Source organism: Orcinus orca, chromosome 8 (assembly GCF_937001465.1).
Source record: "Orcinus orca chromosome 8, mOrcOrc1.1, whole genome shotgun sequence".
Taxonomy (NCBI): domain Eukaryota; kingdom Metazoa; phylum Chordata; class Mammalia; order Artiodactyla; family Delphinidae; genus Orcinus; species Orcinus orca.
Genome location: NC_064566.1, coordinates 55,407,743 through 55,435,046, shown reverse-complemented (window position 1 = coordinate 55,435,046; position 27,304 = coordinate 55,407,743). Strand labels below are relative to the sequence as shown.

The 27,304-nt window shown below is 47.8% G+C and overlaps 1 protein-coding gene across 3 annotated transcripts in view; it reads right to left on the bottom strand.

Moving 5' to 3' along the window:
- Positions 1–27,304, bottom strand: part of USP35 (ubiquitin specific peptidase 35) — an 873,752-nt gene that overhangs the window by 845,961 nt on the left and 487 nt on the right. For all 3 annotated transcript variants that reach the window (XR_007478832.1, XM_033405806.2, XM_004279840.4), the window contains exons 2-7: positions 20,854–21,536; positions 19,517–19,649; positions 17,811–17,940; positions 17,287–17,388; positions 15,703–15,861; positions 10,791–10,984 (exon numbers count right to left, since the gene is read on the bottom strand). Coding sequence is in view for 2 of the 3 variants with exons in the window: in XM_033405806.2 (XP_033261697.1) it covers positions 10,791–10,984; positions 15,703–15,861; positions 17,287–17,388; positions 17,811–17,940; positions 19,517–19,649; positions 20,854–21,526 (1,391 nt within the window). In the remaining variant the exon portion in view is untranslated. The remainder of the gene's footprint in view (positions 1–10,790; positions 10,985–15,702; positions 15,862–17,286; positions 17,389–17,810; positions 17,941–19,516; positions 19,650–20,853; positions 21,537–27,304) is intronic.

The window sequence follows — 27,304 nt, the reverse complement described above, 5'->3', positions numbered from 1 at the left end:
ACAACCCTACCTCAAGAAACAAGAAATATCTCAAATAAACAATCTAACCTCATACCTAAAGGAACTAGAGAAAGAAGAACAAACAAAACCCAAAGTTAGCAGAAGGAAAGAAATCATAAAGATCAGAGCAGAAATAAATGAAATAGAAACAAAGAAAACAATAGCAAAGATCAATAAAACTTAAAGCTCTTCTTTGAGAAGATAAACAAAATTGATAAACCATTAGCCAGACTCATCAAGAAAAAGAGGGAGAGGACTCAAATCAATAAAATTAGAAATGAAAAAGAAGTTACAACGGACACTGAAGAAATACAAAGCATCCTAAGTGAATACTACAAGCAACTCTATGCCAATAACATGGACAACCTGGAAGAACTGGACAAATTCTTAGAAAGGTATAAACTTCCAACACTGAACCAGGAAGAAATAGAAAATATGAATAGACCAATCACAAGTAATGAAATTGAAACTGTGATTAAAAATATTCCAATAAACGAAAGTCCAGGACCAGATGGCTTCACAGGTGAATTCTATCAAACATTTAGAGAAGAGCTAATACCCATCCTTCCCAAACTCTTCCAAAATATTGCAGAGGAAGGAACACTCCCAAACTCATTGTATGAGGCCACCATCACCCTGATACCAAAACCAGACAAAGATACTACAAGAAAAGAAAATTACAGACCAATATCATTCATGAATATAGATGCAAAAATCCTCAACAAAATACTGGCAAACAGAATCTAACAACACATTGAAAGGATCGTACACCATGATCAAATGGGATTTATCCCAGGAATGCAAGGATTCTTCAAGACAGATGTCACAGATGTCACAGAGACACAGATTTCGAGAACGTATGGACACCAAGGGAGAAAAGTGCCAGTGTGTGTGTGTGTGTGTGTGTGTGTGTGTGTGTGTGTGTGTGTGTGTGTGATGAATCTGGAGATTGTGATTGACATATATTCACTAATATATGTTCACTAAAAAGGGATAACTAATAAGAACTTGCTGTATAAAAAAATAAATAAAATAAAATTCAAAATTTAAAATAAAAAGGCCATTGTGTCAAAAAAAAAAACAACTATGTTTACCAGTTACGGGGGCGGGCATGGGAAGAGGAGGGATAAATTGGGAGACTGGGATTGACATATACACACTACTATATATAAAACAGATAACTAGTAAGGCCCTACTGTATAGCACAGGGAACTCTACTCAATATTCTGTAATGATCTATATAGGAAAAGAATCTAAAAAAGAGTGGATATATATATAACTGATTCACTATGCTATACAGCAGAACTAACACAACACTGTAAATCAACTATACTCCAATCAATATATAAAAAAACAAAAAACAACAATGAAAAAAGATTATCCACAGAGTAAAAAGGCAACCGCAAAAGGCTCTGGGAAAAAATATTTGGAAAGATGGTGGAGTAGAAGGACGTGCACTCACCCCTTCTTGCAAGAGCACCAGCATCACAACTAACTGCTGAGCAACCATCAGTGGAAAAATGCTAGGACCTACCAAAAAAGATACCCTACATCCAAAGACAAAGGAGAGACTACAGCAAGACGGTAGGCAGGGCGCAAGTGCAATAGAATCAAATTCCATACCCGCCGGGCGGGCAACCCACAAACTAGAAAACAATTATACCACAGAAGTTCTCCCACTGGAGTGAGGTTCTGAGCCCCGTGTCAGGCTTCCCAGCCTGGAGGTCCAGCAATGAGAGGAGGACTCCCCAGAGAGTCCAGCTTTGAAGGCCAGCGGGATTGACTGCAGGACTTCCACACGACTGGAGCAAACAAAAACTCCACTCTTGGAAGGCACACACAGTCCTGTGTGCACCAGGACCCGGGGAAAAAAGCAGTGCCTCCATAAGAGACTGGGCCAGACCTACCTGCTAGTATTGGAGGGTCTCCTGCAGAGGTGACAGGGGAGTTGTCGCTCACTGCAGGGACAAAGACACTGGAAGCAGCAGTTCTGGGAAGTACTCATTGGCATGAGCCCTCCCAGAGGCCATGATTAGCCCCACCAAATAGCCTGTAGGCTCCAATGCTGGGTTGCCTCAGGCCAAACAACCAACAGCAGGGAACACAACCTCACCCCTTCAGCGGACAAGTGGATTAAAGTTTTAAAGTTTTACTGAGCACGGCCCTCTCCACCAGATGGACAAGACCCAGCTCTACCCACCACCAGTCCCTCCCATCAGGAAGCTCGCATAAGCCTCTTAAATAGCCTCATCCACTGGAGGACAGACAGTAGAAGCAAAAAGAACTACAATTCTGCAGCCTGCCGAACAAAAACCACAATCACAGAAAGTTACACAAAATGAAATGGCAGAGGACTGTGTCCCAGATGAAGGAACGAGATAAAACCCCAGAAAAACAACTAAGTGAAGTGGAGATAGCCAAACTTCCAGAAAAAGAATTCAGAATAATGATAGTGAAGATGATCCAGGATTTCAGAGAAAGAATGGAGGCAAGGATCGGGAAGATGCAACAAATGTTCAACAAAGACCTATAGGAACTAAAGAACAAACAGAGATGAACGATACAATAAATGAAATGAAAAACACACTAGAAGGAATCAATAGCAGAATAACTGAGGCAGAAGAACAAATAAATGACCTGAAGACAAAATGGTGGAAATCACTGCCATGAAACAGAATAAAGAAAAAAGAATAGAAAGAAATGAAGACAGTCTAAGAGACCTCTGGAACAACATACCAACATTCACATTATACGGGTCCCAGAAGGAGAAGAGAGAGAGAAAGGACCTGAGAAAACATTTGAAGAGATAATATCTGAAAACTTCCCTAACAGGGGAAAGGAAACAGTCACCCTAGTCAAGGAAGCACAGAGAGTCCCAGGCAGGATAAACCCAAGGAGCAACAGGCCAAGACACACAGTAATCAAACTGACAAAAATTAAATTTTTTTTAAAAAAATTTTTAAAGCCACAAGGGAAAAACGACAAATACAAGTGAACTGCCATAAGGTTATCAGCTGATTTCTCAGCAGAAACTCTGCCTACCAGAAAGACGTGGCCTTTCATCACTATTTAAAGTGATGAAAGGGAGGAAACTACAACCAAGAATACTCTACCCAGCAAGGCTCTCATTCACATTTGATGGAGAAATCAAAAGCTTTACAGACAGCAAAAGCTAAGAGTATTCGACACCACGAGACCAGCTTTGCAAGAAATGCTAGGGCTTCCCTGGTGGCGCAGTGGTTGAAAATCTGCCTGCCAATGCAGGGGACACGGGTTCGAGCCCTGGTCTGGGAAGATCCCACATGCTGCGGAGCAACTAGCCCCGTGAGCCACAATTACTGAGCCTGTGCGTCTGGAGCCTGTGCTCCGCAACAAGAGAGGCCGTGATAGTGAGAGGCCTGCGCACCGCGATGAGGAGGGGCCCCCACTTGCCGCAATTAGAGAAAGCCCACGCACATAAAAGAAGACCCAACACAGCAAAATTAAATAAATAAATTAAAAAAAAAAAAAAAAAGAAATGCTAAAGGAACTCCTCTAGGTGGGGAAGAGACCAGCAACTTGAAACAACCTTGTGGGCTTCCCTGGTGGCGCAGTGGATAAGAATCCACCTGCCAATGCAGGGGACACAGGTTCGATCCCTGGTCCAGGAAGATCCCACATGCCGCGGAGCAACTAAGCCCGTGCACCACAACTACTGAGCCTGCACTCTAAAGCCCACGCGCAACAACTACTGTAGTTGCTCTGCAACAAGAGAAGCCACCGCAATGAGAAGCCCGTGCACCACAACGAAGAGTACCACCCACTCACCACAACTAGAGAAAGCCAACGTGCAGCAACAAAGACCCAACACAGCCTAAAATAAAAATTAAAAAAATTAAAAAAGAAACTTGTACACGTACAGACTGCTATATCAAAACCTCAAGGGAACAACAAACCCAAAACTACAATAGATAGATGCACACAAAAACGAAAAAGCAACCCAAACACAACACTGAAGATGGTCATCAGACCACAAGAGAACAAAAGAGGTAGAGAATAAAAAAGACGTATAAAAACAAACCCAAAACAATTAACAAAATGTCAATAGGAACATACATATTGATAATCACCTTAAATGTAAATGGATTAAATGCTCCAGCCAAAAAATGCAGGCTTGCTGAGTGGACACAAAAACAAGACCCAGGGCTTCCCTGGTGGCACAGTGGTTGAGAGTCCGCCTGCCGATGCAGGGGACGCGGGTTCGTGCCCCGGTCTGGGAAGATCCCACATGCTGTGGAGTGACTGGGCCCGTGAGCCATGGTCGCTTAGCCTGCACGTCTGGAGCCTGTGCTCCGCAACAGGAGGGGCCACAACAGTGAGAGGCCCACGTACCGCAAAAACAAAACAAAACAAAACAAGACCCATATATATGCTGTCTATAAGAGATCCACTTCAGACGTAGGGACACATACAGACTGAAAGTGAGGGGATGGAAGAAGTTATTCCATGCAAGTCGAAATCAAAAGAAAGCTGGAGTAGCCATACTCATATCAGACAAAATAGACTTTAAAATAAAGACTGTTATAACAAAGAAGAGACACAGAAGGACACTACATAATGATCAAGGGATCAATCCAAGAAGATATAACAACTGTAAATATATGTGCACCCAACATAGGAGCACCTCAATATATAAAGCAAATACTAACAGCCATAAAGGGAGAAATCAACAGTAACACAATAATAGTGGGGGACTTTAACACCCCACTTTCATCAATGGACAGATCATCCAGACAGAAAATCAATAAGGAAACCCAGGCCTTGAATGACACATTAGGCCAGATGAACTTAATTGATATTTACAGAGCATTCCATCCAAAAGCAGCAGAATATACATTCTTCTCAAGTGCACATGGAACATTCTCCAGGACTGACCACACGCTGGGCCACAAAGCAAGCCGTGGTAAATTTAAGAAAATTCAAATCATATCAAGCGTCTTTTCCAACCACAATGCTATGAGACTAGAAATAAACCACAAGAAAAAAACTGTAAAAAACACAAACACGTGGAAGCTAAACAATATGCTACTAAACAACCAATGGATCACTGAATTAATCAAAGAAATAAAAATATACGTGTTGACAAATGAAAACAAAAACAAAATGATCCAAAATCTATGGGATGCAGCAAAAGCAGTTCTAAGAGGGAAGTTTATAGCAATACAATCTCTCCTCAGGAAACAACAAAATCTCAAATAAACAACCTAAACTTACACCTAAAGCAACTAGAGAAAGAAAAACAAACAAAACCTATAGTAGAAGGAAAGAAATCATAAAGATCAGAGCAGAAATAAATGAAATAGAGACAAAACAACAGCAAAGATAATGAAACTGAAACCTGGTGCTTTGAAAAGATAAACAAAATTGATAAACCTTTAGCCAGACTCATCAAGAAAAAAAGGGAGAGGACTCAATTCAATAAAGTTAGAATGAAAAAGGAGAAGTTACAACTGACACCACAGAAACACAAAGGATCATAAGAGACTACTACAAACAACTATATGCCAATAAAATGGACAACCTGGAAGAAATGGACAAATTCTTAGAAAGGTACAATCTCCCAAGACTGAACCAGGAAGAAATAGAAAATATTAACAGACCACTCACAAGCGCTGAAATTGAAACTGTGATTAAAAGATGCCCAACAGGGCTTCCCTGGTGGTGCAGTGGTTGAGAGTCCGCCTGCCGATGCAGGGGACACGAGTTCGTGCCCCGGTCTGGGAGGATCCCACATGCTGCGGAGCGTCTAGGCCCATGAGCTATGGCCGCTGAGCCTGCGTGTCCGGAGCCTGTGCTCCGCAACGGGAGAGGCCACGACAGTGAGAGGCCCGCGTACCACACACACACACAAAAAAAAGATGCCCAACAAACAAAAGTCCTGGCTTCACAGGCGAATTCTATCAAACATTTAGAGAAGAGCTAACACCTTTCCTTCTGAAACTTTTCCAAAAAATTGCAGAGGAAGGAAAACTCCCGAACTCATTCCATGAGGCCACCATCACCCTGATACGTAAACCAGACAAAGATACCACAAAAAAATGAAAATTATAGGCCAATATCACTGATGAACATAGACACAAATATCTTCAACAAAACACTAGTAATCCAAATCCAACAATACATTAAAAGGATCATACACAAGGATCAAGAGGGATTTATCCCAGGGATGCAAGGATTTTTCGATATCTGCACATCAATCAGTGTGATACACCACATTAACAAATTGAAGAATAAAAACCATATGATCGTCTCAATAGATGAAGAAAAAGCTTTTGACAAAATTCAGCACCCATTTATGATAAAACCTCTCCAGAAAGTGGGCATAGAGGGAACCTACCTCAACATAATAAACGCCATATACGACAAACCTACAGCTAACATCATACTCAATGGTGAAAAGCTGAAAGCATTTCGTCTACGATCAGGAACAAGACAAGCATGTCCACTCTCGCCACTTTTATTCAACACAGTTTTGGAAGTCCTAGCTACAGCAATGAGAGAAGCAAAAGAAATAAAAGGAATCCAAATTGAAAAAGAAGAAGTAAAACTATCACTCTCTACAGATGACATGATACTATACATAGAAATGCTACCAGAAAACTACTAAGCTCATCAATGAATTTGGTAAAGTTTCAGGTTACAAAATTAATATACAGAAATCTGTTGCATTTCTATACACTAACAATGAAAGATCAGAAAGAGAAATTCAAGAAACAATCCCATTTACCATCGCATCAAAAAGAATAAAATACCTAGGAATACACCTTTCTTCCTTATGTAGGAATAGACTTACATAAGGAGACAAAAGACCTGTACTCCAAAAACTATAAGATACTGATGAAAGAAACTGAAGATGACACAAACAGATGGAAAGATATACCATGTTCTTGGATTGGAACAATCAATATTCTCAAAATGACTACATTACCCAAGGAAATCTACAGATTCAATGTAGATTGAATCAATTAATTGGATCAATAAATTAATCCCTATCAAATTACCAATGGCATTTTTCACAGAACTAGAACAAAAAATCTTAAAATTTGTATGGAGACACAAAAGACCCAGAATAGGGCTTCCCTGGTGGTGCAGTGGTTGAGAGTCCGCCTGCCTATGCAGGGGACATGGGTTCATGCCCCGGTCCGGGAAGGTCCCACAGGCCATGGAGCAGCTGGGCCCATGAGCCATGGCCACTGAGCCTGCGCGTCTGGAGCCTGTGCTCCGCAACGGGAGAGGCCACAACAGTGAGAGTCCCGCGTACCGCAAAAAAAAAAAAAAAAAAAAAAAAAAAAGACCCAGAATAGCCAAAGCAATCAGAAAAACAAAACAGGAGCTGAAGTAATCAGGCTCCCTAACTTCAGACTATACTACAAAGCTATAGTCATCAAAACCACATGGTACTGACACAAAAACAGACATATAGATTGAAAGCCCAGAAATGACACGCACCTATGGTCAATTAACGTGCTATAAATGAGGAAAGACTATACAATGGTGGAAAGACAGTCTCTTCAACAAATGGTGCTGGGGGGACTTCCCTGGTGGTGCAGTGGTTAAGAATCCGCCTGCCAATGCAGGGTACACAGGTTTGATCCCTGGTCCGGGAAGATCCCACATGCCGCAGAGCAACTAAGCCCATGCGCCACAACTACTGAGCCTGCGCTCTGGAACCCACGAGCCACAACTACTGAGCCCCCCTGCTGCAACTACTGAAGCCCATGTGCCTAGGGCCTGTGCTCTGCAACAAGAGAAGCCACCTCAATGAGACACCCGCGCACCACAACAAAGAGTAGTCCCCGCTCACCACAACTAGGGAAAGCCCACGCACAGCAACAAAGACCCAATGCTGCCAAAAATAAAAAAACCAAACGGTGCTGGGAAAACTGGACAGCTACACGTAAAAAAATGAAATTAGATCATTTTTTAACACCATACACAAAAATAAGCTCAAAATGGATTAAAGACATAAATGTGAGACTGGACACTATAAAACTATTAGAGGAAAACACAGGCAGAACACTCTCTGACATAAATCACAGCAATATTTTTTTCGATCCATCTCCCAGGGTAATGGAAATAAAAACAAAAATAAAGAAATGGGGCCTAATTAAATTCAAAAGCTTTTGCACAGCAAAGGAAACAATAAACAAAATGAAAAGACAACCACAGATTGGGAGAAAATGTTTGCAAATCATGTGACTGACAAGAGATTAGTCTCCAAAATTTACAAACAGCTCATGCAGCTTAATATCATCAAAATAAACAACCCAATCAAAAAATGGGCATAAGACCTAAATAGACACTTCTCCAAAGAAGACATACAGATGGCCAAGAGGCACATGAAAAGATGTTCAACATCACTAATTATTAAAGAAATGCAAATCAAAACTACAATGAGCTATCACCTCACACCAGTCAAAATGACTATCATCAAAACTCCACAAACATAAATGCTGGAGAGGGTGTGGAGAGAAGGCAACCCTCCTACACTGTTGGTGGGAATGTAAATTGGTACAGCTACTATGGAGAACAGTATGGAGGTTCCTTAAAAACTAAAAATAGAGCTACCATATGATCCTGTAATTGCACTTCTGGGTATATATCTGGAGAAAAACATGGTCATGGTCCGAAAGGATACATGCACCCCAATGTTCATTGCAACACTGTTTACAATAGCCAAGACATGGAACCAACTAAATGTCCATCGACAGAGGAATGGATAAAGATGTGGCACATATATACAATGGAATATTAGCCATTAAAAAGAATGAAATAATACCATTTGCAGCAATAAGGATGGACTTAGACATTGTCATACTGAGTGAAGTAAGTCAGACAGAGAAAGACAAGTATCATATGATATCGTTTATACATGGAATCTAAAAAGAAATGATACAAATCAACTTTTTTACAAAACAGAAACAGACTCACAGACTCAGAGAAGGAACTTATGGTTACCAGGTGGGAAGGGTGGGGGGAACAGATAGTTAGGGAGTTTGGGATTGACATGTACACACTGCTACATTTCAAGTGGATAACCAACAAGGACCTACTGCATAGCACAGGGAACTCTGCTCAATATTATGTACAACCTAAATGGGAAAAAAATTTGAAAAAGAATTGATACACGTATACGTATAACTGAATCACTTTGCTGTACACCTGAAACTATCACAATACTGTTAAACAACTATATTCCAATATAAAATAAAAAGTTTAAAAAAATTTGCAAATCATGTATGTGATACAGGATTAATATTCAGAATATACAAAAGGACTCCTCAAACTCAACAACAGAAAACAAACAACCCGATTCAAAACTAGGTAATGGGGCTTCCCTGGTGGCGCAGTGGTTGAGAGTCCGCCTGCCAATGCAGGGGACGCGGGTTCGTGCCCCGGTCCGGGAAGATCCCACATGCCATGGAGCACCTGGGCCCGTGAGCCATGGCCGCTGAGCCTGTGCGTCCAGAGGGTGCTCCGCAACGGGAGAGGCTACAACAGTGAGAGGCCCGCATACCGCAAAAAAAAAAAAAAACAACTAGGTAATGGATTTAAATAGACCTTTTGCCAAAGAACACATACAAATGTCCAATAAGCACATGAAAAGATGCTCAACATCATTAATCATTAGGGAACAGCAAATTAGAAACCATAATGAGATACCACCTCACACCCATTAGGATGACTATTATCAAAAAAACAGAAAAGAAGTGTTGGGAGGATGTAGAGAAATCCCAACCCTTGTGCACTGTTGGTGGGAATGTAAACTGGTGCTGCCAGTGTGGAAAACGATATGGAGGTTCCTCAAAAACAACTAAAAAACAGAACTACCGTATCACCAAGCAATTCCACTTCTGGGTATGTAACCGAAAGAATCAGAGGCAGGGTCTCGAAGAGATATTTGTCCTCCCATGTTCATGTGGCATTATTCACAACAGCTAAAACATGGAAGCAACCCAGGTGTCTGTCACTCTACCAATGAACAGATTACCAAACTGTGGTTTATACACACAATGGAATATTATCCAGCCTTAAAAAAGGAAAGAAATTCTGCAATATGCTACAATATGGATGAACCCTGAGGACATCTGCTAAGTGAAATAAGCCAATCACAAAAAGACAAATACTGTACGATTTCACTTATATGAGGTACTTAAAGTAGAGACAAAATCATAGAGACAAAACATATAACAGTGGTAGCCAAAGGCTGTGGGGAGGGGAGAATGAGAATACGGGAAGTTAGTGTTTAATAGGCACAGAGTTTCAGATTTACAAAATGAAAAGTGTTATAGGGATGGATGGCGGTGACGGCTGCACAACAATGTGAATGTACTAAGCAAGCCATAAGTTGGATAGGTAGCCACTGATGATAAAGATTTTGTTTTAGTAAAAGGGGGCATCTAAGGCCAGGATCAGTGGAAGTCCTACTGTGGAAGACACTATCCACCCCCATGGACTCTAGCAGAAAAGTCAGTGATGTCGACCAACCCAGAGCAGACTCCCTTCCCACTGCAGCTGAGCCCCTGAATCCCCAACTCAAGTTCCCATCCGGTCTTGACCTACTGCCTTGGCAATGGCCTGGAGCCCTCTGGGAACTCTCACCTGCCCTTCACATACCCACAGACCTCAGGGAATTATGCCGATAACACAAAGCAGGACCCACCCTCTCCAACCCCTACCTCACCCCCGCACACCAGGGAGCCCAGAGGAGAGAAGCAGGGGCAGACAGGGAATTCAAAAGTAGCACCTACTCGGAAGCCATGAACAAGGCCTGAAGGATGCTGTTCACATAGCACGTGTTGCCCAGATTGATTAAACCAATCTTGCCAGTGTCTGACTTGGCCATGAGCCGGGGGTAGAAGCCAGCCAGCTCACTCTTCTGCGAGGTCCAGGCATCCTGCCCCAGCAGCTGCTTGATTCGGTCCTCATTGGGAACATGGAGGTCCTGAGGGGGAAACAAGCCAGCAGGACAGTGGGCACCAGGTTTAGCTCTAAAAATATCACCTCCTCTGGGAAGCCTTCTTGGACTACAGCCTGCTACACACCTGCCCAAGCATATCACCCCAAACATGCCCTGAAGATGTGTGAGAACAGCTCCTTGCTTTCAAACATGTTCTAGGTTTTCACCTTGACGTGTGGGCCTTCTACGTGATCTTTCATGCCACAGCTACCTTAAGAAAGGGGTGAAATCCCCACCGTGTAGATGAAAAAACTAAGACCCAGATAGAGAAAGAATTTTCCTAGAGGCATGAGCCCAGGATGTGACAGACTGTAAGCAATGACAACACTGGCCCACTGGCCCAATCCAGCAGTGTCGAGATCTCAACCCTGGCCCTGACTCTTGTCCTCACAGCTCTCTGGCTGTGGTCAGTGAGCCTCTCTGACTCAGTCAGTTAACCTCCCTGGACCTCAGTTTGCTCATCTGTCAAGTGAGGATACTCCTACCTTATATCAGTTTGGCACTCTATACTTTCACATTGCTTGCTCCTGTTTTCACCTCCTCTACTTTAAAGTTTGCGGAGTCAGCTTTTTCGAATTAGTAACCCCCTACCCCAACCCTGAACTTGATCCTACAGTCAGGACAGTGGGAGGATCCTGGGGGTCTGCGGTATGGGTCCTTGGTCACGGGCTCAGGGGTTAGCATGCTTTCCCACTTGTTATCCTTTTTCACATTAAACAGCTGCACTGAAAAGAATATTACCAAGCACTGGTTCTAATAATGACATGTTTTAAGGAAAAACACCTAAGCATAATGCAGTATTACTTAGTAGATTTAAGCGATATTCATGACAGTTCCTCTAGCACAGTTCCTAGATTTGTCTAAGGCCCTTGAGCTTCAGACCAGCTTACACTGAAAGCCCTCATCGCTGCAGAAGGTCTGGCTCAAGCGGTGGTTTAACACATCTGCTCACTCATTTCCCAGGATTATTTATCAGATAATTTATCAGATCAGTCAGTCACCTCTCACAGATGATAAAAAATATAGTAGCTGTCTGAGGCAAGATAAGAAGATAAGGGCTCAGTATCTTCTCTCTTAGTCCCTTCTTTTTTCTTCCTATTATCCCCTATCCAATCCCCACCCCACACACAACGGGAACAAATAGGGACAAAAAGACAGAACCGGTATAAAATAGGTAACTAATAAGAACCTGCTGTATATAGAAAAAAATAAAATTAAGAAAAAAAAAGAATCAGGACTTCCCTGGTGGTGCAGTGGTTGGGAGTCAGCCTGCCGATGCAGGGGACACGGGTTCGAGCCCTGGTCCGGGGAGATGCCATGTGCCGCGGAGCGACTGAGCCTGTGTGCCGCAACGACTGAGGCCCGCACGCCCTAGATCCCGTGCTCCGCAGCGAGAGAGGCCACCACATTGAGAAGGCTGCACCGCAACGAGGAGTAGCCCCTGCTCGCCGCGACTGGAGAAAGCCCGTGCGCAGCAATAAAGACCCAACTCAGCCAAAAATAAAATAACTAAATAAATTTATATAAATAAAATAATTAATTAAAAAAAAAACTTCCTTTAAGAAAAAAAAGAATCAAAGCTAAAAAAAAAAAATGACAGTACCAACACCCCACCCTGCAACACAAGCATACAAGATACAAAAATGTGCACACTAGAAAAAAAAAATCAAATGCTTTTTCCCAAAGAAGGTAACTCTGTACTCTTAGGAGAATAAAGAGAACAAAAACTTTCAAATACCTTTCAAGCTCCTGACGTGACTGGAAGTCTACATACCATGTAGCTCCCTCAGCAAGGACCACAGCTCCCAGAGAAACTGCCATGACTTACTACAACTGCCTAAGTGAGAGAACTTTCCAGAATTTATAAAGGAGACTGTATACAAAGGATGTACTCCTATAATACATATGAAAGAATTTTATAAACAATAAAACCCCATGAATACTTTGCTGCCTTGCCTCTCAAAGTGGCTTGAAGCAAGGGGTAGTCAAAGCCATAGGACAAATGTCACACATCTTCCTAGAGCTATATTCACTAATATTCAAGGAAAAAAAATGTTTAAATTAAAACAAGTGTTTATGATTATGAAGTATATACTTGAATCTTTGAGATAAAATGAGATTTTAGAGAAACTCTGAGCTTGTGTCAGGCTGCAGGAGGGTGAGTCCCCTCCTCTGAGGTCAAGCACTTCAGAAGAAATGTTTGAGAAGCCCAGATCTGCTGGACCAAGTAGTCACACAACCTGGTTTTCACCGCCTTCCACTCTGCCTATCCTTCTGTTCTTCCCTCCCCCTCCACCACATTTACCACCAAACAGTACTTGCATATTCCTGCTCCCACACCTTACCCACTGACCTGTCTGGGGGCCTCCTCCTGCCGGTCCCTGTCCCTCAAGGCCTAACTCCTATATCCCCTCTCCAGAAGACTTTCCAGAATCTTCTCAAGTGGGGGTCCCACACTATCTATACCTGTCTTATAGAGCCTAACTCCCTACACCTAGTTGTATAAGTATCTGCACACTCACCTTGCCCGCTGGATCAGACTATAGCCTCTAATGTGCAAAGCCTGGATCTCACTTGGCGTAGGTTTCCCCTGGTGCCCAGGGCAGGGCCATGCTCCCTCCTCTTTGCTCACATCTCCATGATACCATACTTCACACTACAGTCCTGTTCATTCACTCAGACATTTAGTAGACACAGAGATAAAAATGACATGGTCCCTGCCCATCAGAAGCTCACAGTAACAGTCACTCCCAACAGGTTTAAGTCCTATCTTCTCCGCTCAACCACCTCCAGTGCCAGGGAGCTCATGATCTAGCAAGGCAGCTACTTCTATTGTTAGTTAGCTCTGACTGTTTAAAATAAAACAACGAAAAACACCTCTTCCTCACATTAAGTTGGAAAAACTAAGAAAATCCAAGTAAATGCCAGAGGTTTTGTTTGTTGTATCTATCACCTCTCACTCATGGTGGATTGTTCCCTTACGTGTTTTGTAATCTGGGGATTATAAACTCATCTTTAGTAGAATTCTATCTTTGTGGCTTGAAAGCAGTATCATTTCTGTTTCTATTAGGCAATCCTTGGGTATTACAAGTTTATGACTACTTTCAATGAGCTTAGGGTGCTACAACACCAAAGAAGATAAGAATTTGAACCCCTAAACCCACATGAGAGCAGTCCAATGATGACAATTTCTTTTTTCCCAATCCAGAGCCCAGACCAAGCCAGAGAGCCTTCCTTGATGTCTACTTGGAACCATGTGTATTTTTTCTAGAACACCCTTTTGCTAATGGTAAAGCCTTTCTTGGGTCCTGATTTACATGGGCCTCTCAGTGCTGATTCCCTGCTGGGGGCAGACCCTAAGCCTCAACTCCTGTCCCCACCGGCTCAAGCCCCTTGGGGACTGAGGTTGGCCATCTCACCCACTGCCCCTCCCCACCCAGGGCAAAAGAGTATCACCTCTCATTTACCATTCTGGAATTTGGTTTTCTCTTTCTTTTTGGCCCCTGGGGATTCCCCCTTGCTCTCTTGCAAGCTCAGCTATGTACTTAAAAAGACATCTGTTACATTTTAACAAGCATTTCTAGGTGTTTTGTAATGGGACACTTCTCAGGTTACCTATCTGCTGTGTTACAGAAATGGAAGTCTGACCAGAGGTTCTAAAAGGGCCACCACTTACCTGGATGTCTTTCACCCACACTTGGACCTGCCCTCTGTATCAAGCAATGGGAAAGGGCTCAGCAACCCTCAGCCCTGGCTGCATCTCCCACTACCTCCGTGACTGCGTAAGACACCAAACCTCTCCAAGTCTCATTTTCCTCATCTTTGAAACTGAAATAACTATAGTACCTGCCTCACAGGTTTCTAGTGAGCAACAGAAGACAAAATATATGGAAAGACACTGCCAAGTGTGACTCTAGCTACAAATGTTATTGTCCTAGCAACCCAGCAAGCCCGGTTCAGAAGCCCTTTCTTCCTTGCAGCCTCCTCCTCTAACTGGAGATCTTTCCCTCCTCTGCTGCATCACCGCTCTCAGGCTGACCCTCACAGGCATTTCTTAAGCTGCTTAGATCACAGTTACGGGTAAACACGTCAGTCACCCCTCTACGCTGTGAGCTCCTCAAAGGGAGGAGACGTGGTCTGCCTCATGCCTGTGTCCCCAGTTCCCAGCCTGGGCCTGGCACAGAGTAGGGCATAAGTCTTGTGAACAATTGTAAACCATCTCTGCTCTGGAATGCTCAGTCTAAGAGGAAACAGACATACAGACAGTGACAGTGTGTGACTGAGGGATACACTAGGGCTGTGGAAGCTCAGAGAGGCCATGACCCAGCTGAGGGGCAGAGTGCGGGGGGCGTGTAATTTAGAGTTATCAGGGAAGGCTTCCTGAAGGAGAAACACTTGAGCAGAACCTTCAGGAAGAAGGCTTGGTAGAAATAAGAGCTATCCAGGCAGACAAGACAGGAGTTTAAGTTAGAGAGATCGGCATATGCAAAGGCTCAGAACAATCACGAGAGGAAGATCCATCTGGGGGAATGGCAGGTGGCTCAGTGTGCCCGAAGCACACGATGGGCTGGCGGAGGTAATGGGAGACAGCCAGGGACCAAAGGATGGAGGGCGGCCCCTAACCTGTAGTGTGGCCTTGAGCAAAGCCCAAGTCAGCAACCTCCTCAGAGTGGGGCATGGGAGCAGTGGGGACTGTCACTCACCTTGATGGCCTCCATGACGGGTTCATACAGATCCGGGAAGCCGGGGAACCTGAACACCATGCAGTGAACCAGCTCCGCCAGCTGCTCCAGGCAGCTGGTCCCCGAGTTGGAGTCCTCCTTGACCAGAGAGGCCACCATTGGGGGGATGTGAGGGAGGAGCTGTGAGAGCAGAGCAGGGTTAGTCAGCACCAGTTTACCCACCTAAGACATGGGATGGTGGTCAGTGCTGGAAGCACCCAGAGCTCCTTGAAGCAAGGAGGTCTGCCCACCTGACCACTGGGCCCCTTACCTGCATAGGGCCCTGAGCTCTGCAGGCAGGTGACCCTCTTATAAGACACATGACCTTGGATACTCTTCCTCAGTCTCTTCATCTGTTTAATGGGACAAATAATTCCCTCCTCACAGCTCAGGGGAGGCCTGAGCCTGAGCCCCAGCTATTAAGTATCAGCCAACCAACCTGCCTGAAGCGCCTGAAGGTCTGAGTGACCAGGGCTACTCTGTCACCCAGGAGTGATGCTGGGGCCACAATGTGGTCAGCTGGTGGCAGCTGACAGAACATGAGCGGCAGCAAACTTTTATATGTCAAGCACTCACAGTGACATGTGGCAATTACTAGCCCCATCTTACAGAGAAGAAATTAAAGTTAGAGAGGTTATGTAATTTGCCAAGGATTTCACCATGGGTTCTGGGAGAAGCTGGTGTCTGAGCCAGGTCTGTCTGAACTCAAAGTCCATTTCTTTCCTCTGTGCTACAGTGTTAACTTTCAAACCCACAGGGGAGCTACACCATAGTGTCCCAGGGATGGAAGAGTCAGGCCACAGAAACTGGGAGCAGGGGAGCTTGGGAGAAGGATGAAAAGAAATAAATATCTACCAAGTCCCTAGAATATGGCAGGCTCTTGATAAATGTCACCTCATCTAATCCTGTCCCACCCAACCCAGGCCCTGAGAGGTAAATGCCTGGCCCGAGGTCACCCCATCTAGTAAATGACAGAGCTGGGACTCAACCCCACATAACCCCAACCCCTGGTTCTGTGCTTTTCCCACTGCACAAATCAGGAAGCATAAAGTTTCTGCAGTGACCAAGGACCATGAGAAGCTAGGAAGGACACTGGATCAGGAGTCAGACCAACTCAACTGGAATCTTCCTTGTACCGCTCACCAGCTGTTACCTGGGACATGCAACCTAATCTCCCTAAACTGCAGTTTCTTCTACTAAAAAATGGGGAAAATGATAGAACCTCCCTTTGGGGCTACCCCAGGAGTAAAATGAATGAACATGTGGACTGTCTTTAGCACTGTGCCTGCCACATAGCTGGCACCCAAGTAACACAGCTGCCATCATTCTAGGCCTGTCACTCTACTCGGGACCCATGGGGAGGTCACACCCATTCTTTGGCCTCAGTTTTCTATCTGTAAAATTGGGTCTCAAGTCTCCTCCAGTCCTAACGTCCAGGACTGGGAGGTCTTGGGCTTCAAGCCCCAACCCCTTATGCCCCAACAGAGACAGCATGTCTGGCCTCCAGCCAGACCTGTGGAGGACACAGGACCGCCCACCTTCGGGGCAACACGCAGGGGCCCTTACCAGGTGGAAGGCCTCATGGGAGTGCTGGAAGGTCAGGAGCATATACTTGAGGACAGACAAGGCGGCTCCCCGGACAATGGGATACAGAAGCTTGGAGAAAACCTGGAAGAAAGCCTCTGGTCAGGAGTCCCCCAGGCCTGGGCCACCCAAGGCCAAGGGTAGCCACAGGCCTGAAAGGGGGCCAGAGATGCTGGAGTTAAAGCAGCAGACCCATGTGGGAGTAAGAACACAGAGGTGCTCATAGACCTGGGTGGATGGATGGGTGGTGAGATGGACAGCAAAACAGTTAGATATCTGATGAATGGATGGATGGATATACCAAAAGTGACAGACACACACACTTTAATGAAGAGTCAGAAGAATGAATGGGGGAAACCTGAAGCCCAGAGAGAAGCAGTGAATTGTCCCAGGTCACAGCGAGCTTGGGTGGGAGCCCCGTGCTCTGCCTCCCAGACCTGCATTGCCCCTGGCAAGAGACTAGCAGGAAAGGCCAGAAGCCGGGGCTAGGACAGGGGCCCACCAACCTTCTCAATTTTGGCGAGTGACACCTCGATCAAGATGCTGAACTTCTTAACAGCGGCCAGGCCCTTCAGCAGTGCAATGATCCACTTGTCAATGTTCTTCCCCAGGGGCCAGGACACCCAGTCGATCATCCTGGTGAGGGGAGTGACCGTGACACAAGGATCAGAGAGGCCCAAACGCCTGGGAGGGGGCAGCCCAGGGACCAGCCATAATGACCTGAGATCCCCCCACACTGACTCACACCTACACAGGGCAGCCCTGGGATCCGTGGGATGAACAGGACACCTCTGGGAACTGCAAATATGCCCAGCACAGGCACCTGGCAGAGACTGGGGCTCCCAGCCCGGCAGAAGGGGAACGAGGCCCTCTCAGTATCCCCAACCTCACCTCATACACAGTGAGTTGCAGTGGCAGAACAGGGCTTTTGGCTGCCTCTGTCTGGACTGTGAGGCCCAATGGCAGGAGGAGTACTGCCCCCAGGCTGGAAACTCTGGCTCCAGCAAACCCTTGCTTGTGACCTGGAGCAAGTCACTTACTCTCTCTAGCCTCAGTTTCTTCCTGTCAAATGGGGATAATACCTACCTCACAGGTTTGTTATATGAGTTAAAAGAGATAACAACAGCTAACAGCTAACATTTATGTCATATTCACTCTGTACCAGGCACTGCTCCATCTGCCTTACATGTATTAACCCTTCTGACCCCCTCAAGATAATGCCTGCATGCACTGAGCATGAAGCTGCCACACAGTAGGTGCTCAGAAAAACGTCACCAGTATCATTATTTTTATATTCAGTAGACTGGGCTATAAAGAGAACAATAGAGAGCAAAGCAAATAGTAGTAATTATGGTAATAATAGCTACCATTACACTGTTCTATGCACTTTACACGTAATATCTCATTTTATCTAATTCAATCCTCACAACAAACCTGTAAGATGAGTTCAATTATACTACAAATTATGGATGAGGAAGCTGAGGCATAGAGGGGTTGAGTAACTTGCCCAGCGTCACACAGGCAAGAAGTGGGAGAGCCAGGATTTGAACTCACACAGCTTATCTCCAGGGCCTACACTCTTACCCACTGAAGACAAGGAATCCAGGAAGGCCCAATGAAGACAGTGGATCTGCACACAGGTATGGAAAGAATGGCAGGGGGGGAGGGGGGATGCCAGGTAGATGGGGTCTGTAGAGCCAAAGGCCTGCAGGCAGGAGGGTAGGTGTCATATTTGGGGATCACGGGCCAGGCATATGTGGCTAGATCACAGGTGCAATGATGTTCAAATGAGGTGGGGGATGTGCAAGAGCTCTGTGAGCTGAAAAGCACCCAAACTCCGTTTATCATACTTGCCAAACTCAGAAAGCACTTCATTAAAGTAATTTTACCTCCTATCATTGACCCTGTGGAAACCTGACAACTTCTTATACCACCTCTGCTATTACAGAGGGGAGAACTGAAGCTCAGAGACTTCACTGACTTGTCCAGGGTCACAGAGTTGGTACCTAGCCTGAAAGCATCACTAGGGCAAGGCTCTCTGTGTCTTACACATCCAGCCTGGGGCCAGGCACAGGAAGGGCTCAAAGAAGGATGGATGAATGAACAAGCATGAGGGCCTGGGCCCTCTGACACTATATCTAGCCCAGCAATCCCACCCAGTGGAAGGGGCTTCTGGGAGAGAGACCTGACCACCACTCGTCCCTCAGCCCACCTGCTGATGGCAGTCAGCATCTGGGAGTCGGTCACACTGTCATCATTGCTGAGGTTCCGGACGACACCATCCATGAGCTCCAATGGGAGGTGCTGGACCACACTGGCCAGGGCGCTAGATGGTGGCTCCTCCTCTGGAAGAGGTGCCTGGGCTGAGCTTTGCAGGACAAGTGGACCCCACACCTCCCCTATCACCACATGTCCTTCATGCTGCCAAGGAACTAGGGAGCCTGTGCAAAGAGCACATCAGGGCCACCTCCTTGCCTCCTATAGCATCCCAGCCTCTGATCTCATCTTAGCTCATTCACTCAACAAACCTTCACTGGCACTGCTTTGGCCCTGTGCTGGGCAAAGAAAAAAGCACTAACCCCCAGCTGTGCATGTATAGGCATAGACCCTTAGATGGGGTAACACTGGAGCTGGCAAGAACAGGTAGGAGAGCTATGTGACTCGGCGGGAGGGAGGACATTCCAGGTGGAACCCAATAGAGATGAAAAAAAAAAATTAGTTATCGGTCTTCCCTGGTGGCGCAGTGGTTGGGAGTCCGCCTGCCGATGCAGGGGACGCGGGTTCGTGCCCCGGTCTGGGAAGATCCCACATGCCACGGAGCGGCTGGGTCCGTGAGCCATGGCTGCTGAGCCTGTGCTCCGCAACAGGAGAGGCCACAACAGTGAGAGGCCCGCGTACCGCAAAAAAAAAAAAATTTAGTTATCAAAATTTGTTGTCCAGTTGTATAAAGACCTAGGTCCTTATACACCTGGCCTTGGTCCTTCCTCCTGCCAGGTACATTCCCTTCCTTTCCCCTGAACAGCCCTATAATCAGGGAAGGCACAGATTTTATTTCAGTCACTTAAACTACAGTCCAATTTCCACAGTTGTCAACGGAGGGCCAAGATTTACAATTCAGTTGACACATATAGGTTCTATCATGTCTCCAGACCTTCCACTCTGCCTGCCCTGAGTACCTTATCCCTGCTGCCTGGTGCTACCCAGCTCTCAAGGCCTGACTCAAAAGTCATCACTTCTACGAAACCCACCTGACCCAAAGGACATGATGACCACCCCGCATCTTGTTGTCTCAGCCCCCTGGTCCTCCTCCAGGCCCGACTGATCTGGGTCCCCTCCTCTCTGCGTGCCCAGTAGGCACCACCGGATAGGAGCCCCCCACCCGGCAGGAGCTCAGAAGGGGCCTGCTAACTAAACGAAGTAACAGCACCCGCCCCCACACACACACATACACACCTGTGCACCAGCATGCACACGCCACACCACGAGGTGGGCACGCCACACAGGAGACTCCGCACGCACGGGTCCCGCCCGCCCCTATCACACACGCACCTGTGCAGGAGATGACGGCGAACAGCTCCTTGAGGCAGGGCAAGATGGCAGCGGGCTGCGCGCGCCACAGCTGCGCCAGGAGCCCGCTCACCTGCTGGGCCTGCTCCAGGAACTCCACGGCACCCTCCTCGCCATCGGCCGGGCAGCGGAAGCGGCCAAGGCAGCGCACAAGCTGCTGGCAGAAGAGCAGGCGGTGAGGGCCGTCGGGGACGCAGCGCGGGTGCCGCGCCAGCAGCCGCGCCACCTGCGCACAGGTCGCGGGCCCCGGGCGCTCGCACACGGTGCGCAGCACCTCGCGCCGCAGCAGCGCGAACACCTCATCGGCCGAGGGCCCCTCGGGCAACAACTGCAGGCCGAGCTGTACGCAGGCCAGCGCGCGGGCGCCCGGCGGCCCGGCGCCCCCCTGCAGCAGGCGCAGCACTCGGCGTGCGCTGAAAAATTCGGCGAAGACTTCTGGGTGGTGGCGGCCGGCCACGTGCAGCAGCTGGCAGCCCACGCGGCGGGGCAGCTCATCGGCGCTGCTCACGTAGAGGCGCGTGCCCAGCGCCAGCAGCGCCAGGCACTGCTCCCGCTCCAGCGGCTGCCGCGCCGCCTCCAGCACTCGGCGCACCAGCCCTTGCTTCACGCTCGCGGGGTATGATGACGTCACCACCGCCTCCAAGATCTTGTCCATGGCGGCCACGCTGCAGGGGACAGGGAGCAGGGTCACACTCTGCCCGACAGGACCGATCCCCCACGTGGTCCCCTGCGTGCTGAGGCTTGGGGGCAAGCAGCTCAACCTCTCTGGGCCTCAGTTCCCCATCTGTGAAAAGGGGCAAGGATACCTACCTCCCCCGGAAGTGACGTGATGAGGAGAAGCACAATGCCTGGCATATAATAAGCCCCAGTGGGTTGCAGTTATTGCTGATGAGCGCCTTTCATCTCACAAAGCCTACACCTGAGCCTTCCCCCTCCTCCACCCCTTTGCCCCTCTCTCCTCAGGCCTCCCTGGGGACCTCCATCGGTTCTTGGCGAGGCAGGTAAGAGCTGGATCTAGAAGCTGCTGTCCACGGTCTTGGCCAAGCCATGTCCTGTGGGGAGATGAGCTGTGCACATACACAAATCACACCTCCAGAAAGGAAGGGCTGACAGGGCTTCCAGAGATCTCTGGTGCACTTTATTCTGCCCCCAATCAGCTTCTTGCTCTTTCTCAAATGACCTACCCTTTTCCTCTTTGTGTTCGTTGTGCCTTTTGCCTGAAACATCCTATCTCCCAAGACCTCCACCACTAACACACATTCATACAACCAGGCAAAGTCCTACTTTCCTTTAAAGCCCACTTCAAACACCCAATCCTTAATGAGAACCTCCCTGGACTTCCAGGCATGAATTCATCCCTCATCTGGACTCCTACAGCCACCTATGGCCTCTTCCTCTGTTGCAGCTGGGATCACATAGTGTGGAGTTGTACGGGTCCGAATCTCCTCCACTAAGGCAGATCATCTCATCTCTGTGCTCAACCCTGCACAGGCAGGCCCTGTCGCCTCCCAAGCCTCAGCCCACACCAGCCCCTCACTGTGGGCTCACTATGTCCTCCCTGCCCCGGGCTTTTGCACTCGCTTCTCCCTCCCCTCCTTGCTTGGCTCACCCTGCAGAGCTCAGCTCAAACTTCTTCCACACAGAAGGCCTGTCTGACCTCCTTGTATGGGTCAAACGCCCCTGTTAACAATTTCAGAGCATCCTGTCCTCCTTTATAGCACTTATCATGATTACTTGATTGGGGTCATCCTCCTCCACTATACTATATAGGTTCCTGAGGGCAGGAACCAAGTCAGGTTTTGTTCACCACAGTATCCCCAGCACCTCGCACAGTGCCTGGCACACAGTAGGCATTTGTTGAATAAGCAAATGCAGAGTGTGGTGTGAGTTACTGCTACCTTATTCCTCTGAGCCATAATATACTTCCCTCTGTCCTTCCACTCCATTTTAGTTGTTTTCTGGAAAACTTCATCCCAAGCTGACCCACTTTGATTCCTGATTCTCATGCTGGTTCCCACAGGTTCAGCTCCTAAAAGGCAGGACCACTTCTTTGCTTCCTTGTATAATCCCACACTAGGCAGGACCCAATATAAGGTTCAGTATACGCTAAGTGTTTAATTAAACATTGTCTCAGTGAAAACTACTCTACTGTTAAGACCTGGAATAGGTGTGAAGACAAGCCAGAAACTTCCTAGATGATGGGCCAGAAACTTTTATGCAAAACCATAGATACTGTGGGACCCCAAATATGTGCCAGGCCCTATGGAGACGCTCCCTTCTCTGTCCTAGCTCTCCACCGAGGTTAAACCTCCATTACTGCGTGTGTTACAATGCAATGGGCACATTTGTTTCTCTCTCTCTCACCAGGCTGTGAGCTCCTTGGGGCAGGGACCAGGCTTCTTTTTCAATGGCTGGCCAGTCACTGCAGAGTAAGGCTAGACGGTGTAGCCAGGGCACAGATCAGTGGTTCCTGAACGCTGGCCTGGTTGCCTCAGAATCACCTGAGCACTTAATACAAGTTCATATGCCCAGGGCCCACCCCAAGCTTGGAACGATGTTAGACTCTATTCTTTGAGATCCAACCGGGATGCATTCTGCTTACCATCCAGCTTACTTATGCTCTCTGAGCCTCTATTAGGAGAAATCCTAATCAATGAGATATTGACATCATGTGTGGAGGAAGAGGACCTGGGGGCAGGCAGAAATGGAGTTCTGGGGCTAAGGAAGGCTCTGGAAGTGGAAAGAAAATCAGACTAGGAATGAGGAGTCCTGCATTCTAGTGTGACCTGGAGTAAATCCCATGTAGTCCTGCAACTCATTGTGTGACCTTGAGCACATAATATCGTGAGCCTCTTTTCTGTAAAATGGGGATAAATGATAACAGGCTGAACCACATCAAAGGGAGGGATCAGATGCTGGCAATCTCCTATCATTCTACCTGATACCTATCACATAAGGTGGTCTGTGCCTGGCAGCTGGGAGCTTGGTCAGTGGAGCCATTCTGTGAGGGCTCTGATCTCCGAGGCCAGCCCTGCAGCCACTGTGCAGTCTGTGGCCTGACCACTCCAGCAAGCCCTGCCTATCTGCCCCCACTCCCACGCAAGCAGTTTGAGGTCAGCTGTCACCATGGTCACCAACAAACCCACTCAGTAATATCCTGGATGCATTCATGCAAAGGGGTTTTTAGAGGAGTGGACCTCACCTGACCCATCCCAGGCCACGGAAGGGAGGCAGAACAATGACTGCTCTCCCCACGGCATGGATGGGGAAGCCAAGGATCAACAAGGGAGAAAGACACGGCCTTGGCAGGGTGGGACTAGAACCTGCACTCATCCTCTCTAGGGGAGGAAGAAGCAGACCCCCAGTGCTCCTCGGGGGAGGGTGGGTTACCCTTCCTTCTAGGCTCTGGATGAGGAGATGGCCTGTCGACACTGGCTCTGACCCAAGAGACAGCTGCCCCATGCCAAGTGCAGCAGCGAACAGCAGCCATGTCCTCCCTCAGAAAAGCCTGCGTTAAAGCAGGAGACTAAGGTTCTCTGCTTTCAGAATCACCAGGTGACCTTGGGTGAGTCCCTGCTAGGACTCCTCAGCCTTCTCATCTGGAAAACAGGGACCATTCTGAGCCTACCACAGATGAGGTTGAGACAAGGTATAAAAAAGATAAGGGCAGGGAGTTCCCTGGTGGTCTAGTGGTTAAGACTCGGGGCTTTCACTGCCATGGCCCAGGTTTAATCCCTGGTTGGGGAACTGAGATCCCTCAAGACACAAGGTTGCAGCCAAAAAAAAAAAAAAAAAAAAGATAAGGGCCAGATAATAGATAAGAATAGGTAAGAGTCTATTCTTGGGACATCTGGCACTGAGAGGCAAAACCGACACAGTCCGGGAAGAAGACGAGGAGACACATACTCCTGATCCAGCTGATTCTACAAGGAATTTCATCCATTAGCCCTCGAAGCCAACTCATCATTTCCACGCTCTCCCCTGAGCTCCAGCCCCACCCAAGATCAGCTCCTCTTTACCTCTGGCCTGGACTAGCGCAGAAGCCTCTTAACCAATCTCCTCTTTCCCCTCCTCAATCCATCCTCCACTAAAGACATGTGTCCTGCAGGAGTACAGAGTCCAGGCTTCAAATCTAGTCCAGCCACTACCCCCACTGTGGCCACAACCATCAGTGCTGGTGTTTTTCCACCTCTCAGAGCCTCTGAACCCCAGAATGGGAGATGATCACCTGCCCACCCCTTAGCCTTTCCCAGCCAGTGCTGCGGCTCCTTCCCACACCCTTGGCTTATATCTCTCACTGCTGACATGACAGCCTGGGAGTCCCAGCAACACCCAGTCCGCTCCAGGACGCACAGTTAGCACACAAGAAAATCATGATCCCTCCCCTGGAAGGCTCAGATCCCTTTAACTGTCCCTCTCAAATGACCCTCCACCTTTCCACTGTATATTGACAGGTCTCTGTTCCTGCATAGTAGAGCCTGACTATATTCAATCTCCATCACCCATCACCCCCAAAGCACCGTGTGTGTGTGTGTGTGTGTGTGTGTGTGTGTGTGTGTGTGTGTGTGTGTGTACAGCTCCAATGTCCTGCCTCACTCCCTCCTTGGGCCCCAGCTCAGACTTCCCCATCCCCCCCTGGTCTTTCCGACACACCCTGCAAATATCATCAGATTACCTCATTAGACAATAAACTCCATCCTGCCATGCCCCTGCTCAGAACCCTCAAGGCCCCCCAGCCCCTTCAGGATAAGGTCCAAACTCCCGAGCCTGACATTCAAGTCCTTTCTGTGACACTAAACTAATAAAGGGGCAGGTGGGAGATGAACTTGACAAACTCCACTTAGTGGTGAATCTACAGGAATTTGAGCAGTGGGCTTTTTCCTGCTCAACACTTCGGTGAAGTTCTCTCTGCTGAGAAAGGGCTTCTTCCTCTTCTCTCCTGGCAAATTCTGACTCATCCTTCAATACCCAGGTCACATGCCCCCTCCTCTGGGAAGCCTTTCCAAATCCCCCTGCAACTCAATCTTTGGGCTTTGGCTTCCAAAGGACCTCTTCGCTTCTCTCATCCCTGGGCAGTGTAACTGGATTGATTCTATGCCCATCTCCCCCACCAGGCCGGGATCTCCTTTGGTAGGAAGTAGGTCCGGTCCCCCATCTGTGCCCAGTGCCCAGCACAGGACCAGGCACAGAGGTGAAGGAGTGCCAAGTGACCGAGAGACATGTGACAGCAAGATGAGATAGAACTAAGGATATGATCAGAAAAGCACCTTCCAGGGACTGGCCTAACCCTTGGTCCGGTCACTGCCCCCTCATCTGCCCAGATCTGGTCTTGCATATCCATCACCCTGAGAATCTTAAACATCAGCCAAGAAAGCCCCTACAGAGGTCACTGGATGGGCTATTCTAGAAACGACTCAAACAACCAAAGCTGAAGAAAAAGAAAACAACAAACAAACCAACCTGTTCCTGGTAACCCTCAGGTCAAAAGTTCACAGAATTTCATGGGACAGGGGAGGGGGCTTCAAGGGCTCACAATCTCTCCACACCCCAGAGCACAGCAGCTCCTCCAAGCCCTAGCAATGAGGAGCCCATTTCCTTTCCTCTCTGACCCTCACACCCAGTCTCCCTCCTTTGACTCCCCTGGGTGCCTGAGCTGCCTGGCTGCCTGGGATGGGCAGGGGGTGGGGGGAGCTCCAGGCTGTGCCTCCTGACACCGAGAAGTCCCTCCATCCCTCGTCCCCCAGGTCTCTAGTCAGCAGCATTTCTCTCTGTATTTTTTAACTGAACTTCTACCCAAGGCAGTCCCAGGAAGGATCCCCTCGCCATACTACTGGGAGGCACTCCTTTGGGCCAAACTGTCGCAAGAAAAAAAAAAAAAAAAAAGGTGGGGTGGGGGAAGGTTACTGGTAAAACCCAACTGCCCTTTTACCGAAGGAGAACTGAGGAGGAGAAGGGAAGAAGGTGGGAGCATATATTCGCTTCTCAGGAAGCCAGCCCCAATGAGGGCCACCCCTCACATACCTCTGATGCCCGCGTCCCCACCCCCATCCCAGGCTTTCTGGAAGGGCGGGCACCAGGCTGACACATCGAGGTCTCTTGTTCGCAAGGGTTCTTGTAGGGGGAGTACGCCCTGGCCGAGGATGCTGAGAATAGCAGAAGCCCATTCCAAGCGGAGGCGGCCGCTTGGCCCCTCAGTTTGCACCCCAGCTCGACCCCACCCCTCCCTCCAGTTATACCAGTGCACCCGCTACCAGCCCAGACTGGGGCTGCGGATCCCACGAAAGGCTGGCGAGCTTCATGACACTGGGAGCCGGTGCCCTCAGCCCTGAGGGGGGCGGGGGCAGGGGCGGTATCTCTATATACACAATTGATGAAGGAGATTGCGGCCCAGAGAGGGGCAGCTACTCGCCCAAGGTCACACAGCAAGGCCCAG